Raw genomic sequence first — 20,820 nt, 5'->3', positions numbered from 1 at the left:
TATTAAGAACTTATTTCAGATATATACAGGGTTATTAAGAAAAGACAACAGTTTTAAATGACCTGTTTTTTTTTTTTTTATGTATTTCATTAGCATGCACTAGCAACTTTGCTGTCAATAAACATGTAAGATATGGGAGATTATTATTCAAGAAAACATAATCAATATACATATCCAAGACCAAATACTGATGAAATGAATCATAAAGGTAAATTACCTTTCTTTACCAACACTCATCAGAAACTTGCATCTTCATTTTGTAAATGAATAGCTTTAAGTTTATCCTGCTCTTTCAATAATCAAGAAATGGGTGAAACAATTTCACCCATTTCTTGAGCTATAAATAATTGCTTCCTATATACATTGCAATATTTTAAAGCATTCTCACTGACTTCTTCTGTCAACAATGCACTTCATAATATCCAGCACAGAACCAGACTGCCCAAACTTCTTTACTAGCCTCAAAATCAAAGTAGCAGTTTTCTTTCAGTGTAGCACAAGTTTAAAGTGAGATTGGTTAACTAAAAGTTCTAGGAAAATCAACAATTTTAGTATTAGCAGTGGCAAATGATGAAAGAAAGCAAACTTATAGAGCATCAGAAAAAAAAAAAAAGCTACCTACCTCACCCATCCATCCCATTCAAGAATTTATTCAAACTCATTCCATAACACAGGTGGAAGTTTGTTCCAACAATCTACCACCTGCTGGCTGAAGAAAAACCTCCACACATCTATCCTAAAACCATCCTTCCTCATCTTCAATTTATGCCCCCTCGTGTGTAGTTTGAGCAAGAGGATGTATGCCATCAGCATTGAGCTTGCTCAATCCATTTAAAAAGTGTTTAAGGCTTTAAATGGATTTAAAAAACAGGTCATTAAGCAGAATTTTGATTAACAAATTATAAAATCTAAACAATAATAATTAGTTCAAATTTAACATCAAACTCAAAAATTTTAGTTTAAATATGAAGAAGAGGTAGTAATGACCAATAGCCTAAACCTAAATATAAGCATCTTGGTGCCTTTCGATTGAAATACTCTATCTATCCATAGTTTTTATCAATCCAGACGTTAGGACTGAATGAATCTATTGGCTTCACGAATCATTCTGAAAAATTTTAAATGCTTAAACAGAAATGTATTGAAGAATTCACTGAAACTAAAGTCTGAAAATTGTGACTCAGATTACACAGAAAAATTGCATTTACTGTATTACATCAGAAAAGAAAGTTACCATTTTTGCATTAATCATTAAATTTGTGAATGAACAGTCACACTTTTAGGATTTGAAAGTACTACAGTAAAATTTTTTCTCATATCCCATAATAATTTGCAAAAACAATATGTGAATTGAACTTGTAAGCAATGAAAGAAACACTTCCTTTTTCTATATACGTGACAGTTATAACATCCTCATGTGAAAAAATTATCCTGTTGTTCATAATTCATTTATTAATTCATTAGATGCTTGAAGCTGAAGTTTTATGCATTATGTCAGGAAATTTTTCACTATGTAGAGGAGGCACCTCTGTAGCCAGGTGGGAAGGAGCAGCAGTGCATAGCACACGCTTCTTGATTAGACCGGGGTTCGAGCCTGTCACCACCAAATACGGAGGATGCGGAAAGGTCAGGGAATGACCACCGCATTTCCCGGAGCAATATGGCCTTAGTTGCTAATGCTCCTAAAAACCAAATAACAAACAAACAACTATGTAGAGGCATGCCAATTTTTTTTTTCAAAAATCTAAAGTAAAATCTATGGTAAATGAGCTTAAACTGCTCGATTCCTAAGATTCACCCTATTGCTCATCATTCACTCACCTCCCTTCTGTTAACTATGTTTGAGGATTTTTTTTTAATAAATTTAATCAACAAGCAATTAATGAAGAGATGATTCCCATATAGTTCTTATACACAAAACACTTTCTCACAAGTTTTTTTTTCACCCAATCAAAACGTAATCCTATGTACAATTTCAAAGTTAAAATTTTTGAATTTCTACTTTTTTAATATCAGTTCATAATATCATGATAATTATGATCATCACAGATATGACATCTTTAGCAACAGACCACTGCAATTAATTAGTTCAGAACAGTAGTTACACTAGCAGTTCCATTAGTAGTTCTAGCAATTTTGAAAGAGAAGAAAATTTCAAAATATACGATGGAATTATGAAAAAAGTAATTGTAGTATTAGTATGCAACATGATGCAAGGAAGCAAAGGTTATATAATTCCAGCTAAAAAAAAAAAAAAAAAAAACGCCCACTTTATTCAATCATTCCTGCCAATAATTTGCCCATCTGTCCTTTAAATTTATTTAAACTACCCGCTTCCACTTCCACAACAACACTAGGTGCAAGTTTATTTTAACAATCAATTTCTCTTTAGCTGAATGAAAAAAAATAATAATAATATATATATATATCCTGCAACCATCCTTTTCAATTTAAATGTTCCTTTGCATATGTTATCTCAGAAAGAGTAAAGATGCTATTAGTATTTAGTTTACTTAATCCTTTTAAATATATACTTCAATTAGGTCACCACACAGATGCCTAGTTTCCAGAAATTGCAATTAACAGAACCCTAGTATTTCCTGGTAAGAATATCCTTCTCTGTCCCCAGCTAATCTTGTTTTCCTTCTCTGCACCCTTTCCAACAGATCTACATCCTTCCTAAAATGAGGTTTCCAAATCTGTATGCAATACTCCAGATGTGGCCTAACCGCTGCCTTATCTGCTGGGCAAATTTAATATATATATATGCTTTGTCCCCACTGGCAAAGTTAATATATATCATTAACAGAACCCTATGGGCTGTTCTAGTAGCTTCTTTGCATTGTTCAGAGACTTTCATGTCAGACTGTAAATTCAGAAAGGAACTATGGGCAATTATGAAAGGATCTGAAATCCATAATTTTTTTGTGAGTGTAAGTGACAGACTTGTAAACATTATAAAGATATTTCAAATATTTTATATAATATATAAAAAATTTATAAATATATAAAAATTGATAGACTTGTGAACATTATAAAAATAAATACCTAACAATAATCATTACCTTTCCTTCTTGCCTTTTCTCTAATTCTGTCAGGCGAACTATATCCTCTTCAACTGGTTGACTCATTGAAATGGTTGATTCCTCATGTATAGAAAGCCCAGAGATTTGTTTTTGGAGTTTTCTATTTCAAAAATAAAATTTGTCAAAATGATTATTAAAAACATTTGAATTCATTACCATATTTTTTCAAATTTATAATCTGAGTTACATGAAATCACATTATGTGTATCCATTTTTTAAAGAACAATCTACTAGCAAACTGAAATTCTGAAAATATGACTTTTGTCTCTTGTGTTGTGAGGTTATGTTGTGAGCACAACAAAATGCTTCAGTGATACTAAAAATAAACAGCACTTCTTTTAATCCACTGATAGGCATGGCTTTGTATAAAGCACACCAGAACTTTAAATAAAAAAATAAAAAAATCCAAGAGTGACATGAATGTCAATTTTATTACTCCTCAATTGTTGTGTTTCTTTTCAACATGCCTCATGTTAGCCATAGCAATGCATTCTACATGTAATAACAGTGAAGTTACACTCAAATGTGGAAGGTGATATAAAGCATGCCAGAAGAGGTTTTATTTTAAAATAAAATTTTAAATATATGTTAATATAAAAAAATGGATTATTCACAAATGTGTTCAAAATATATTGAAAATAAAGGTGACATCAAAAAGTGAACAACTCTGAATTATTTATTGGGGATTTTTAAGATTATGAAAATGCATACTTTATCCAAGGACCTGCTTGCCCATGCCCATAAAGGAAACTGGACCACCTGTCAAAAGGTTAGAAAAGTAAGTAAGTCACTGGGAGATTAGGCATCCCATAAACACATCAAATGTAATTTTTTTTATAAAATTACATTATCCCAGTAATTAATCCAATCACAAAGTGAAGCATCTCATAGTAGTTTTTCCATTTGTCAAACAGGAGAAATTTCTAATGTTCTGTTTTAGTTGAGGCTGTACTTAGCCGATCTAAGGCATAGTTTCCCAAGTTATTCTAGGTTTTTCAACACATACAACATGCAAATCAATTCACAAACACACTTGTACAGACATAATATACAATGGCACAATATAGTCTAAGTTGCTGATGTGCCTAAAACCCAAAAGTCATATAGAATATATTGTAAATTTTTAAGTTTACTTAGAACTCTATGCTGCTCTTCTAAACTAATTTACTAAGCTTCTATGCAAATAAGTTCTTGAAAAAAATCTTTTAAATAATGCTGATATTTCATATTGTAAAGCTACTGCAACAAACTGTCTCTGTGTTACACTATAAATAAACACTTCTAAGAGAAGCATAATGCTGTTTATTTGTAATGCTTGTGATACCAGATGATCATTACAATAGCTATAGTCATCTCATCGATGGCAACCCACTAAAGCAGCACTTCACAACGAAGTGACTTTGTTGTCATTTAACTACAGCAGAGCAAAACCAAAAGGTTAAAGAAATCTATAGAGTATTTAAAAAAAAAAGTACTTGTAAGGAGTAATTAAAAACATGAGCTCTTCAAGGAATTCGTGTTATTCTACATTTTTCAGATAGCATAACATGCAAATCAGTCCATAAACATACAGTTTACAGACATAATGGACATATGTTTAATGTCTAAGTTTGCTGATGATATAAAGGTGGGCAGGATGATTAATGACAACAATTAGAGTATACTATTCCAATAAAACTGGAATAAATTAATCAGATAAATTTGAACATTGATAGAGATAATTCATTTGGGTAGAAATAATCTCAGGATAAACTTGCCATTTGGGTGGAACCAACTCAAGGCAGTGGAGAATGTAAAAAGACCTAGAGGTTATTATACAGTTCAACAGGATTTCTCTGAAGAGTGCAGATTGCTGCTAAAATAGCTTATGGGGGTTCTGTCAGTGATATACAGGAATTTTGCGTGTGCGCACGCTTGTGTGTGTGTGTGTGTGTAAAAAAGGCATAATTGGCAAATGTAGAATTAAGAAGAGATATGGAAGTATTGAATATTATTTTTATGGGAAATATTAATATATAAATAACATACTTTGGATCTTCAGACTCTGTTTCATCATCTTCATCTGTGTTTTGATGCTGATTTTTAGTATACTCAACAAAATTTTTGTTTCTTTCAAGTAGTTCTTCATAGGTACCCTGATCTTCAATTTGTCCATTATTCAGGATAACAATATGATCAACTTCATGTAAGAATGATATGTTATGAGTCACAAAAATTCTGGTCTGAAAAGAAGTAATGTTAATTAAAATTTGACAAACAAAATTTGAATAGACATTAATATTCTATAAAAAAAACTTGGAACCAAAAGGTCTCAATGGTTTCTTTCACTTGAAAAAACATGCATATTATTCACGTACTCAATACTTGAGTACATGAATAACTTGGTTGTCTAGATAATACTCTTCTGGTCTCAGCTGTATTGAGAATAAACATAAATTTATTTATTTGTGAATATGGAATATGGTATCTTTAAATTTTCAACTCACATTACCAAAGTATAGGAAGGCGACATCGAAAGCTAACACAAACCCCACCTCTACCCCATACAACAGCCTCCTGTTCCCCTTTTTGATAAGTTTTAAATAACAGCTAACACTCAGGCTCCCCTTACACAGGGCTCACACCTGGGCCAGCTTCTCTCCACCCTTGATGCCACTGGCATATGTCACATTTTTGTTGAATAATTTTGTTTTAACAAAATAAGAAACACAAATACATATCTTAATACATATCTTTGAAACTAAGAAACTCCATGTCCATAAAAGATAAAAAGATAATATTAATTAAAACGGTAGAATTTCAATCTATTTGCTATAACGGGATAAACCAACTGTGGTTTTTAGACAAAAGTAATTAAAGTTTTAGTTTTAAATCTTATAAGCTCTTTTATTTTAAACTGCTATTTTACAGAAGTAATTAAAAAAATGACATTGTGTTAATGTGAACTTCCAATTAAAAATTTCACTATTTGGAATGTGAATAAGATTCAAAGAAAACATAATTTACATAATTCACTTGCAATTATGTTGAGCCTATTAAAGATTAGAAACCCAAAAAAAAAAAAAAAATCTAAGAGAACGTAAACAAAAATAAATATTAGTATATCACGAAGAGGAGTATTGGCATATCAAGATAGATGGGGTACAATTGGCATGAATTAATACAAAGGACTGGATTTTCTATGACAGGATAGTGATTTCACTACTTCTTGTCACTCATTTGATAGATGGTCTGCATTAAAATTCTATTGGAAGCTGGAGCCATTCTTAAATGGCTTTTCAATTTGGAGCTGGAGTTAGCTAATCTCAGAGCAGAGAGAGAGAGAGAGAGAGAGAGAGAGAGAGAGAGAGAGAGAGAGCAAGGCTTCCCCCATGTTTTTTCAGGATTTTCATTCCAGACAAATATGTATGTCAGTTTCATAAACTGATCAATTATAGCTTGGGGTGGGTGTGGGAACACTATGGTCAGAGTAGCTGACGAAGAAACAATTCCTTATATAATACTACCAAAGCTGTTCCCCCCTCCCCACTCCGACCACAGCACATACACCAAAACACTCGGTGTTGTTATCCTTTCTATGTCAAAAAAAAAAAAAAAGTCACATTTTTCTTTATGAAAGAACTAATGCAAATTTAATCAGAGTTTTTTGAGAATGGGAAAGCAATAAACTAATCTTTCTGTCTTTTGAATCACACAATTCCTCCAATATTATGCAATTCAAAAGATAATTCTGTGATACTGTGTGATTATATCCAGGAAATGCAGAAATCATCTGCATTCCCCAGGTGTTGTCCTAAGTAGAGAACTTTATTTGTGGCTATCTACAAATATTTAGAGAAAAATATCTTCCCACTATCAGTTGACCTCCCTCTTTGCAAGGTGAGAGAAGAAATGCAAATTATAAACAACAGGGAACAATGGAGGACTGCCTTAGGCTCACATCTAATGAGTATGGGCTTGGCACACCCAGGGTCCTCAGCTGAATATCATCATTCTTCTATTTCTTGGTGATTCCCTTCTATTTCTGACTCTCTCTCTCTCTCTCTCTCTCAGGGTAATTCAGAAATTTTTTTTTGGCTGGTGCAGCATAAGCCTCAGACTTCCTTGCATCATATGGCTAATAATAATAATAATAAATACCAATTGATCAAAGAAAGTGTACCGTACTACAAGTATGAACCCAAGGCAGTACTAGAGACTCCAATCCACAAGCTGTACTGGGACCACGCTATAATAACGGATAGGACAATCCTGCACAACAAACCGGACATAACCCTTGTGGACAAGAAGGAAAAGGCAAACTATTTGATTGACGTAGCGGTACCCAACACTGACAACCTACAGAAAATCCATGGAGAAAATCAGGAAGTACACGAACCTAAAACAGGAGATCAAAGAGATGTGCAATATGCAACAAGTAAGGACCATCGTGTCAATCACAGGTATGGTGCCAAAGACCCTACATAACAACCTAGCAGCAATAGGTCTCCCAGCAAACACCTACAAGGAACTCCAGAAAGTGGCAATCCTGAACACCTGTAGGATAGTCAGAGAGTTCCTCAGCCAACAGTAACACCAGACATAACAACAACCACCCTGTGTACTTGGTAGCAATACCAGTCATGAGGTGGAACCCTCAATCAGGGAAAAATAATATAAGAGCAATAATAATAATAATAATAAACTTACTCTTCCAAAATTTGCAAAGTATATGACATAACATTGTTCACAATGAATGTTAGCAGTATTTTTAAAACTTAATGGGCTGAAAATACTTTGAAATAAAAAAAAATAAATAAAAGTTGGCTAGAAGAAATAACAAATTTGGTTTTAAGTCTTGATGGATTTTAGAAATTTGATTATTTTTGACTGACTGCAACTAATTAAACAGCTGCAGTTTAAGCTGGCTGCCTTATTCTCCTTTAGTGTGAAAATAATCCTTATAATATTTAACAGGAAAAATAAAACATTTAATTGCTGTTTAATTATAATCTTATAAAACACATTTTGGAGTGATGAAATAAATCAGAAATTTAAATGTTCTCTTCACTTGAATAAAATTATTTTCAATATTTGCAACCATTTATTCTACTTATCAGTTTTTTTTTTCTTAAGAAATTCATCTAACTGAATTGATATTAAGTTTTGATGTGATTTATATCTTATTTAAATAATTCCAGAATATAATAACTGCAGAAAACCATATGCAAAGAATAATGCAGCATAAGTTACTTAGTAAGACTGATATCATCATCATCAGTAATTCAGTCTTGTGACTGGTCAGTTCCACTGATGAGCTGTCGCGACTCCGTAGCCAGGTGGGAAGGAGCAGCAGTGCATAGCACACGCTTCTTGATTAGACCGGGGTTCAAGCCCGTCACCACCAAATACGGAGGATGCGGAAAGGTCAGGGAAATGACCACCGCATATCCCGGAGCAATATGGCCTTAGTTGCTAATGCTCCTAAAAACCAAATAACAAACAAACAAACAAACTGATGAGCTGTCACCATCTTTGTCTCTCCTGTGCTGTTTGTTTTAGTTCCTCAAAGCTGACTGGGCTAGCCAGGTGGGTAATGTGCCTGCCTGGCAACCCAAAGGTCGTGGGTTCAAATCCCGCCTTGGGCTTGGATCAGAGTAAAATGAAAAAAACTTTGGGAGGTGCATTATGGCCACAGAAGCCGATGCATGAACAACTAACAAAAAAAAAATAAAAAATAAAAAGTTCCTCAAAGTCCTGTTTCATCCAGCAACGCCCCTATAAAGGTATTTTTTGTCTACCCCTAGGGTGTTTTCCCTCCACATTCCCCTCCATTGCATCCAGAAGCAAATCACTATGTTGAATCATGTGGCCCACCCATTTGAGTCTAGTTGATCTTATTCTACCTAGAATTTTCCTTTGTTCTTGGATGTCTTAATACTTCCACATTTGACACTTTTTCAGTCCAATTAATTTTTTCCATACTGCACCAGCACCTTATCTCGAAGGCCTCAGGTCTCTTTTTGTCTCTCTTTGTTATAATTCACATCTCTGCTGCATATAATACTACTGACCAGATATATGTCTTTATTATAGTCTTCCTAATTTCTTGTGACAACTTCTGTATATTCAACAACAGTTTATTCTTGAAAGATTGTTTTGCCATTGCACTTCTGGATTGAATCTCAGTTTGACATGAAATATCCTGTGCAAATAACTGCCCCAGATACCTAGAGCACTCCATTGATCTCAATTCAGAAGGGAATTAACCTTTGTTTTCATCACGTTTATCTTCATTCCATACTTCAGCGCTTTCTTATTTAGTCTTTTGATCATTTTTTGCAGCATAGCAGGGCAACCTGCTAGTATGGCCTGATCATCTGCAAACTTAATAGTCTGTATGTACTTTTCACCTATTTTAACCCCCACTTATTTCCAAGTGCCTCCTTTATTATCGCTTTGGCAAAAGCATTGAACAAACCAGGTGAAAGTAAGCATCCCCATCTTACTCCCTTTTTAACTTTAGCTTTTTCTATCACTTCTCCACTCACTCTAATCACTGCATTTTGTATTCTAAATAAGTCATAGATCAGTCCAATAATCTTCTTCTTGCATCCAATTTTCTCAAGCAATGGGAACAGTTCTCTCCAGATTACTCTATCAAATGCCTTCTCGTAATCAACAAAATCCACAAAACACACAGAGGTTTCTTCCCATGTTATACATTTTCTCATCCAACACTCTCAATGTTCCAATAGCATCTCTTGTCAATCTGCCTCTGTGAAAACCACACAGTGAGTCATCCAGAAATTGCTCAATATGAATCTCCATGCGAACTTTGATAACTTTCAGCAGAATCTTGAATGCATGGGTAATAAGACTTATAGTTCTGTAGTCTTGGCATACTGTCGGTGTCATCTTCTTGGGTATGGGGATTATGATTTATATGAAGAAATCCTCTGGCCAATGCTCATCCCTGTATATCATCTTTATCAGTTCAAATAAGGCTTTCTTCAGATATTTTACACTGTATTTTAAAAGCTCTGCAGGTACATTGTCAATTTCTGGCGCTTTATTATTGCTAAAAGACTTTAAGGCTGTGTTGAATTCATCTCTAGATATTTCTTTCTCCATGTTTTCTTGTTATTCTAGTGCCATATTCCTCCATGTATATTTCCTTGAATCATCATAAAGTTCTTCAACAAATGAGAGCTCCGCATTGCTCTCATTTGGATTCCACTACTCTTTCTTGTTAATTCTGTGATTTTTCTATGCACCAAGTCCACCTGACTTTGTTGTTCAAGCATTTCAATCTCTTGACAGTTCTCTGCCCACCACTGCCTACATTCCCTATCAATTTCATTCTTCAATCTACGATGGTTCCTTTGATCAACATCATTTTTTTGGCTTTTCAGTCTCTTCCTCTCATCCATTTTCTGCAGTAAAATATCTATGATCCAAGGCTTCCTCCTAATTTTTTCACTTTTATCCAAAGCCAATGATGCAGCTTTGCAAGTCATCTCCTTGATTAAAGACCAATTCTGCTCTAGATCATTTGTAGTCTCTTCATTAGTGATAACATTAGCTAGATCTTGAAACACATTTTTTGCATGCTCCTTTCTAAATTTCTCAGCATTCCATTCCTGAATAAAAGGAAATCATGAATGATTTCCTTTTATTCAGGTGCTCACTTCAATTTTAGTTCCACATTCATCTTCACAAGTGAGTGGTCTGAATCTCCGTCTGCTCCCGGATAGGACATTGCTTTCTTCACTTGGTTACAGTATCTCTGTTTAACTAAGACATAATCAATTTGGTACCTCCACGAGTTGCCAGGATTTGTCCATGTATATCTTTTGCAGAGCGGTGCCTTAACCCACATATTTGCTACCATTAGACTCTCTTTTGTACAAAACTCTAGTAAGCGTTGACCTCTTGTGTTTCTCACACCCAGACCAAAATTCCCCACAGTCTTTTCTTCTCTCTCTCTCTCTCTCTCTCTCTCTCTCTCTCTCTCTCTCTCTCTCTCCAACCACCACATTCCAATCCCCCATAATTATCACATTGTCTCTTGATCTGGTTTTCCATATTAATTTCTCTAACTGTTCATATGCCTCCTTAACTAATTCGAGGTTGGCATATAAACTTGTATAATTACCATGTCGACTGGATTTGCCGCAAATCTGACCATGATAGGTCTATATCCCAACGATTCCACATCTACTAGTGCTCTCATGAATTTCTTGTCATAATTATTGCCATCCCCCCCCCGTCCACCACTACTTCCAGAGTGCACAACTTTATAGTCTCCACTTACAAATTCGCCCACTTCACTCCACTCATCAATACTCTAAGCACATCAATACTATTCCTGTGCATTTCTCTTTTGACACTCTCCAGCTTTCCACATTTCAACATTGTTGGTAAGTTCCATGACCCAATTCCACAACAGAGATATTGGAAGTTGATGACCTGGAAAGCCCTAACACTTCCCCTGCTGGGCCCGACATCACCATCAGCATTCTGTTGTGCTACGATGATATCGTAGCCAGATTTCCCTTTCAGACATCTCTATCTCACTCATCAAAAGGATTATTTGGGATATGCTACCTTTACAGGGTAGTTTCTCATATAAGATTGATATATTAAATAGAATTTGGTTACCTTATCATGTGCACAGGGTCACTGAAAAAGAAAAACTCAGTATTTTAAAATTTAATTAAATATCTCAAGAAATTTTTTTTAAATGTTACTAAGTTACAATTTGTCTTTCCATATGCATATTTTTCATGGAAAAAAAAATAAAAAACCCACACAATATATATATACAACAAAAAATATGTATCATGTAGGCAATAACTATTGTTATTTTTCATTGATCAACACACACACACACACACACACACACACACACACACACACACACACACACACACACACACACACACACACACACACACACACACACACCGATCAGTTGTAAATCTTATAATTAAATTCAGGAAAGTGGCAAGAGAATAGTGTGTAACCTTAACTCTTTAAAAAAAAAAGGCACTTTATGTACTTTAAACAGATATGCTATTAAGGGTAAATACTTGTAGATACCTTATTCTTTAGAAGACCAGATGGTCCAATTACTCTCTGAAACAGATGAGTTGCCACATGAGCATCGACAGAACTCAGGGGGTCATCAAGCAAGTAAACATCACAATCCTGATAAGCTGCACGTGTCGCTGTTTCTGACCACCACTCAGATTAATACCCTATTAATGAAATAATTAATTTTAACTTCATGAGAGAGAAAACAACCTGGATAAACAAATTAAAATAGTAAGCACACAATAAAAATTCATTAATCTGAAAACTCACATTAAATACCTTGTTAACATTAAACATGGAAAAACAGAGGTTACAAGGTGTTATAAGTTATAGTATATTATGCTAATATATTCTGATATGCATGGTAGCAGTTTTAAGGGGGAAGAAATGATACATTTGTAATCTCTCTCTCTCTCTCTCTCACAAATGACTTTCAATTTCTTAGTTTATTTGTTGTTTCATTCTATTTTTTTTATTTCAGAAAGAAAGATAAACACCATGGATACTGCTTAATTTGGGTTTACCTCAATAATTATATAAAATCTTAATTATGGTGTAAGACATGTTTGGCTTAATGAAACTAAAATTTAATGGGAATAAAACTAAATACAACACTAGCTTGGAGAATAATGATCACATTAGCCTAAGTAGCCAAGAAGCCAGAAGAGTATGGCTTTTTGAACTGTGTATGAGAAAATGAGAGTTTTTAAAAAAAAAAAGATATCTTACTGTAGGTGTCTGATATGCTGAGTTGTACAATTGGTTAATGTGTGTTCAGACTTTATGCATTATAAATTACACTGTATGGAAATCTCCACAGGAATGTGTATTTTCATTGTCACCAGCCAGCAAACTGTGAAATATTTTTGAAACAGTTCATTGGAAAGAATTTGAATAAATCAAATTTTGAATATAAGTGCTAAAGATGGACTATGTGAAACTAGTTTAAAGTGGTTTGAGAGTACAGTACATGAATAATCTTCAATAATGCTTTATCTGATAATTTATATGAGATTTTAAAGCCATACTGGTTTAAAAGTCTTCCTATTGATTTAGGAATCCTCTGCTTTCTTATCTTGAGAAATTTTCATTCTTAAGAAGTTTTCATAGATTTATTTAAAATGCAGGCAGCAAAATTTATACCTTTTTAATTTTTTACCCAAATTTAAATTGTGTTTATAAAATATACTAATGATACATTCAATTGAAGAACTCCACAACCGCAGTTTGTATTATCAGTATAGCAATAAAATATTTCTAACAGATTATTCTTTTACAATTCTTTATGTTTTAAAATGGAAATTATTGCAGTGGTTTCCTCACATTAAGCTGATAGTTCCAAAATTTTTATCTTGACACCTTTGTGTGTTAAAAAAAACAAACTCTCACTAATAACTGATACATTTCGTGTTTCCATGAAAGCAACACAGTTAATCAAAATATACAGAAATGATAGTTACTAAAGATAGATCTTGTTTTAATCCAAAATTTTCAGTAGAAAAAATTCACTAGAAATTAATGCTTTGGCTTCATGAAAGAAATGTGTCACCACAAAATTTTTCATATTCAATTTGAAGTGCATTTGGGTAAATGAAATGAAATGGGTGATTGTGCTGATAAAGTGCTAGGCCCAACTACTGAAATTCTTTCCCTTTTCATCAAATAATGCTTTAAAAAACATATATGTAATTATTAATTTACTGGAACAGTCATGCATGTGGATGGTTTGTGTTTCTGTGATTTCAAATGATTATTGATGTCATTTTCTACTACGTGATTAATGTAATATATTTTTTACACTGTTGAATAAATAAAGCATATCACTTTGTAATAAAATGTGGGACAATCAGATGATAAAAAATAATTTGTGGAACAAGCTTTCAAGAAGAATGGATGGTCATCTTATATAAAACAATCTAATTCCTGAAAGAATTAAACACTCATTTAGACCAGCTGAATTAAGCTATTAAATTATAAGATCTAGTTGTTTTTGTTTTTAACCACTTGTAGCATATATTTTTACCATCAGTGGTAAGTTGATAAGAATCACATGAAATAATTATTCAAGATCTTTTATTTATTTATTATCTCTCTATATATAATTTTTAAAATTTACCTTTTCTCCAATTTCTGTCATATCTCTTCCAGGAAGAATTTCCAGATCTGGATTCAGTGCACAAGCATCTAAAATTTCCTGATATTTATCTGTTTCCATATTACGAGTGAATAGCACATTTTGCCTTAAGGTATTATTCTGAATCCAAGCTTGCTGAGGAACATAAGCTATTGATCCCTGTTGTAACAATAATGAAAATGACTATATAAGATGTGATAAAAAAAAAAAACTCTAGGATTGAACTAATATTTGAGAAATGATAAAATTTACCAGCTCTTCAGATAGTTCTATGAAGTAGTTTCCTTAACTGTATATAATAATTTCAATGCTTCTGTTAACTTTTAAAGTGTCCCTAATAGGCTTCTTTTGGAACTGTTAATAGTTCCTTCATTGCATTATGAATAATTTCCTGTTGTTGCAAATCTGCACCCTTTCAAGGGACATTAATCTTGGAAAACAAAAAAAAAAAAAAAAAAATCAAAAGATAAATTTGGTTAGTATAGCAAATGGGGAACTACAGTGGTAGTGTGCCTTCCAAGAGAATCTTGAATGAAAAGCAACAAATGTACAGCAGCATTTGGCTGTTTTGTGCTCAGAAAAGAATGAGTCTTCTATTGAAAGTAATGGGCCTTTGTTTCCAAGTCAGAGCCATATATCCACAATTCTTCATTGGTAATGATTGCAGGAAAGTGTGGATCTGTAGAAGCAAGTTAACAAAGATCCTGATATGCAAAACTCACCACTTTCTATGATTATCAGTGAGGATATGAAACACAAAATTGTCTGAAATGTGTTGCATTCCCAAATCTTGTTTTAATATTGAATGAATAAGAAATAACAATTTCACTAGTGCATTTGTGGATAGTTAAACATTGATCATCCTGATCAGATCACAAACATCAGTGACTGAATCACTTGTTTTCAAATCAAAGGGCAGCTGTAGTGAAGGTAGCTTTATTCTTACATATTAAAACTGTCTAATCAATTATAACAGTTGAAAAGAAGATAACATTAATAAAAAGATAATTTAATAATAAAAATTGTAATTATAAGCTGTAGGAAAAGTTTGTGTTATGACTAGACATTGAATAATATGCACAAAAATATTATTATATGCAATAAAATATATATATTTATTACCAGTTTATCACAATAAATTGAATTACAATTTCTTCATATTCAAAAGTAACAAAACTGTTAATGAAAAGCTCAAATATATTTTTAAATGAGATCTACTGAAGATCTATGTCTCCAAAATCTTTCCACACTGACAGAAGTGACTTGGCCTTTGAAGCCTCTACTCGAAAGAAGTTCCTCTTCATTTCCATTAGTGAAGTCATTATTTTTCTTAAAATATGAAATCCAGAATTCTTTTTTAAAAAATTACACATTTATTTCTTATTTTTCTTTCTTCTTTCTCCAGGGATACTTGAAATTTCTAACTGAACTTTCCCTACCTCTTCAATTGCACCGTTCAAAAGTCCCTATGCTTGCAAGTTTGGTTAGAGAATTACTTAACTAAGCAAAATGAAGCTTTATGAATAGCAAATGTTTTCTAGCCAAAGAATCAGAAAGAATTCCCTTAACAGTGCCAATAGCTGCTGCAGTATCCACAGTAACCAAAGAATCAACAAGCATTTTCTTTTTATAAAATCAAAGTTTTTGGCATAAAACAGTGGTGCAGATAACCATGTTCTCCACCCTGTAAAACTGGGCTCTGGTGGAAGAGGGGGGACAGGTTGCATAACTCTTTAAATAACTATGCATGTAGTAGTATTTACAAAGATCTTTTTTAAACAAGAAATAACTTCATTAACTTCACCAAAATTTTCCCCAAATTGTTTCAGAAAGTCAGTGTAAGCCATAGGCTAAGCAACTAATGTGGATCACACTTTGACTGAATGCCTATAATGCAGAAGATGCTTTTTATCATATATAGAGCAGTGTCACTAACAAAAATGAAGGCTTTTATGAGTCAATTCTTGGTCTGGCCTTAAAAACTGAAAAAAATCATTCACAAATCTTGCAACTGTAAATTGATTCATGTTTTTGAGAACCTTACAAGCAAATACATGCATATGAGAAGGCATCTAATTTCTACATCAGATGTACAATATATGAAGAGCATCTGCAATTTTTACGGTGGACATACAGATGCACTGATATCTCCAGTGTCTTGAAGAATTTCAAGAATAATGCCATCATAAATAGCATTCAGATAATTCTTCCTGAGGTAGATTCATCAGGAATGTTTTGATTTATACAATATTTTTTTTTCAAAAAATCATTTGAAAACCTTATTGTTTAGCTTATTAAAAGAGATACTGCTTTTTATCAAGGTGGCAGATATCCTCTGAAAAGTCATTTTACTCTTCTCTTGTGATACTTGATTTGGTTAAAAGTGACTGATATGAAAATTTTTCTTTGCTTTTTATCTTTATTATTATTTTTTTTTTTGGCTAAAATGTGAAATGTTGTTTTCATGTGGCGGTTAACTGGAAAATTTTCTGCATGGCACATCCTTTTCACAAACAACACAAAAAACAATAATGCCCTTCACAGTAAAATCTTTTCTGATTGGTGACCCAAGATCACATAAATTTAGTAGTAGAGTTTATTTCTAGAATTTTGAGCAAGAGCTCAAAGCTTATACAGCATCAGTTTAAAAAAAAAAAAAAAATACTTCTCAGTTTATCTATCCATTCCCCCTCTAAGAATGTATCTTAAATTATTCAAACCATTCACTTCTGCAACACCATATAGAAGTTTGTTATAACAATCAACTGCCTGCTGGCTAAAAGCCAATTTCTGCATATTTTTTTTTGACCGATGCTGTATAAGCTTGCTTTCTTGAATCATTTGCCACTACTAATCCTAAAACAGAGCTACTACACTGGTGCGCAAAACTTAAGGACCAACACTATTTCTAAAGGTTACAACCACAAAATCAAATGAAACAGCCTGTGACGATTTGCATAACTGTGACCGTTCAGAAAGCTGGTGTACATGTGTGACAGAAAGCTGGTGCACATGCAAAAATTTGAATTGTGATGAGAAGGCTCACATAAACAGATAAAAGCAGCAGTTCAGCAGTTACGTGCAAATTACCGAATGGCGAGCACGATTGTTAGAGACATTTGATTGGTTTCATGCAGTGCTACAGACAACAAAATGGCCAGTAGACAACGTCTGGATGACTTTATCTGGGGTCGAAGTGCGGAGAGTGTGGCTGCAGAGTTTGGTATCACCCATAGCATCGTCTCACGTGCATGGTCGATCGGCCTTCAGAATGACAAGTACAGCTGTTTGAAGGACCAGTGGTGGTCGTCCAGGAAAAACAATACCCAATGATGACCACTATATACTCCTACAGGCCAAGAGGGACCGACACCAGACAGCAGGATCCACTGCAAACCAGCTGCACAGGATGCAGGATATCGCGATTTACTATGACCAGGCGACTTCACAAAGGTGGACTGTTTGCCCGACAGCCATTATGCTATGTCCCTTTAACACCTGCCCATTGGAGACACCATTTACAGTGGTGCATAGAACACAAGGACTGGACAACAGCACAATGGGGTAAGGTATTCTTTACTGATGAGACAGATTCAGTCTCAGCAGCGATTCTGGATGTCAGCTAATCTGGCGAGAGGTTGGCCCACAGTATCACCCCCCAAACATCACTGAAAGGGATCGATATGGCAGTTGAGGTGTTCTCATCTGGGGAGGCATTATCTTGGAGGGACATACACAACTCCAGATACTGGAAGACAGTACTGTAACCAGTGTACTGAGGTAATCCTTCCCCATGTGCATCTGTTCTGAGGTGCCATTGGCCCTGAGTTCATGTTTATGGATGATAACTCCACACCCCATCACACTGCAGCTGTTGATATGCTTTTGGAAAGTGAGAACATTGTTTGTATGGATTAGCCTGCCCATTCCACTGATCTAAATCCCTTCAAACACATATGGGACGCTAGTCTCCAATAAATGATAGAGAAAAACTGTGTTAGGACAATGAGCAGGTGAATGGGTCTAAAAAACTGAGTCTCTATCATAAATCCAGAGAGTTGGCAGCTACGTAACTATACCACTATGTTTGACAATGAAATAAATTAATATTTGTGTAGTATTAACATAGTAGCCAAAAAAATACCAATGTATTTTAACAGCACACCTATGGTTAGCATCACTAAGGAAAGACAAACCATTAAAATGAGTTCTGACCATGGGTAGATCATTAGATAAATCTGGTAACTGACTTCCAGAAAGAAATGAACCGAATTACTTCCTTTTATTTTATTTAACCAGTAATATTGTACAATTTTATTAATAAAAATGTAATGTAATAACAATGTTATAGAAATAGAATACTCACATTAATATTAACATTTCCATGTATTTTATGCATCTCTCCAAGTGTAGCTGATAAAAGTGAAGATTTTCCAGCTCCTACTGGCCCTACAATTGCTGTCAGTGATCCTTCCTCAATTTTAAAACTAATATTTTTTAAAACTGCAGTTTGTTTTGGATCCCAAGTAAATGTTCCTTTCTCGAATGTTATTCTGTATCCTAAATTTAAAAACTGTAAATTAGCAAAATAAACTTTGCTGATCACTTATGTACTTAACGCCAAACTAGCATCCATCTTTCTCTCTCTCATTTAAAAATAAAAAGTACTTTTCATTATTTTACTATTTTTACCATTCCAAACTCTATTACCATTTTTTTTTTTTTAAATTCAAAAAACCACACCTATAACTATTCAAAAATGGACAAATGTTTATATGACTTTTCCTTATCTTGGACACTAGAATGTACTCCACAATTTTTTGTGCATAATTCTGGCACATCCTGCACACATATATGTATATTCTTTCATCATGTGCCAGCTCCTTCCAGGAGATTGGCTGCCAAGGATCTCCACACTTAATCTCTGCTCAGTCACTCTTGCGATTTCTTTGTACTTGAGACCACTCCAATCCTCTATGTTCCCTATCCACAATTGTCTGGGTCGTCCTCTTCTTCTTTTGCTTTTATTTTATCTTCCATTAGCAGTTTCTGAGTGTTATTTTTTCTAATCATATATGCTATGGTCCATATATGCTAATTTCAATTGCTTCAGGGTGTTTAGAAAGGTACATTTAGTTTTTGCATTTTCAGTACATCTTTGTTCCTTAGCTTTCTTTTCCATCATATTTTCATCATTCTCCTAATTTGTCCACATTTCAAAAGCATTGATTTTATTTTATTTTGCTTAGTGTCCATTTTTCTGCACCATATGAGAATACAAAACACAAAGCATTTATGAATCCTAATCCTCGTTTTGACATCCAGGTCTCGGGCTGTTAACAATTTTTTCATGTTGATAAATGCCGGTTTTGCCATAGCAACACTTCTGTTTATTTCCTCTTTGTTTCTTCCAACACTGGTTATTGTGTGTCTGAGGTATACAAATTTGTCCACTTGTTCTATCCTTTCTCCATTTATTTGGTTGAGTGGGAGAAGACAGAGAGTGGTAATCAATGGACACTGCTCTTTGTGGACATGTCATAAGTGGAGTCCCTAGGGTTCAGTGTTGGGTCCATTGTTGTTTTCTATATTTATTAATGATATTGATGATGGTATATCAGCCTTAATGTCCAAGTTTGCAGACGATATGAAGGTTGACAGGGTTGTTAATGACAGTATGCTGCTGCAACAGGATCAAGAAAAGTTGAGCAGGTGGGCTGAGAGGTGGAACTGAAGTTTAACATTGACAAATGTAAAGTACTACATATGGGGAAGCAGTAACCCCAGAGTAACATATCAACTGTGTGGTAATATACTGACAGTGGTAGAGAGTGAAAAGGATCTGGGGGTAATTATGCAGGCAGATATGAAGTTTTCTGAGCAGTGCAGACGGTCTGCAAGAGTAGCTCATGGTGTCTTGTCAATGATATACAGGAATTTTTCTAGCAGGGATAAGGAGGTGATTATCCCCTTGTATAAGGCAATGGTCAGGCCACACCTTGAGTACTGTATACAGGTCTGGAGGCCTCATTTTAAAAAGGATGTGGAGCTGTTGGAACTAGTACAGAGAAGGGCAACAAGATTAGTGAATGGAACAAAGGGTCTCGAGGCCTTACGAAGAAAGCTTACGTTTTGCAAATTACAGTGTCTGGAGACTAGGACCTGATCTGATTGAGGTGTATAAAGCCTTGAATGATTTGAGCATGCTCAATGCTGATGGGATTCTTCCTCTTGCTGACAATAATCACCTGAGAGGGCATAAATTCAAATTGAGGAAAGACAGTTGTAGGATAGATGTGCGGAAGTTTGCCTTTAGCCTGTGGGTGGTTGATTGCTGGAACAAACTTCCATCTGTTGTAGAAGTTGATAGCTTAAATAGATTCAAGGCAAAACTAGACAGACATTTTGAGTGAGTGGATGGATGAAATGAGAAGGATGTGGGGTTTTTTTTCTTTTTTTTTTGGCTGATGCTATATAAGCTTTCTTTCTTGCATCATGTGCCTTTGCTAATGCTAATGCTAT

At 34.1% G+C, this 20,820-nt stretch overlaps 1 protein-coding gene across 1 annotated transcript in view; it reads right to left on the bottom strand.

Annotated features, from left to right (window-relative positions):
* The window catches only part of LOC150090537 (ATP-binding cassette sub-family C member 1-like), a 237,859-nt gene that overhangs the window by 125,460 nt on the left and 91,579 nt on the right, over nucleotides 1-20,820 (bottom strand). The window contains 6 exon segments of the mRNA XM_090378370.1: nucleotides 3,066-3,186; nucleotides 5,115-5,308; nucleotides 12,171-12,295; nucleotides 12,298-12,328; nucleotides 14,281-14,457; nucleotides 18,665-18,858. Coding sequence (XP_090234496.1) covers nucleotides 3,066-3,186; nucleotides 5,115-5,308; nucleotides 12,171-12,295; nucleotides 12,298-12,328; nucleotides 14,281-14,457; nucleotides 18,665-18,858 — 842 coding nt within the window.

Source organism: Mastigoproctus giganteus, chromosome 1 (genome assembly GCF_048544385.1).
Source record: "Mastigoproctus giganteus isolate SK-2022 chromosome 1, ASM4854438v1, whole genome shotgun sequence".
NCBI lineage: Eukaryota > Metazoa > Arthropoda > Arachnida > Uropygi > Thelyphonidae > Mastigoproctus > Mastigoproctus giganteus.
The sequence above is the reverse complement of the archived record's forward strand: the minus strand, read 5'-3'. Positions and strand labels throughout refer to the sequence as shown.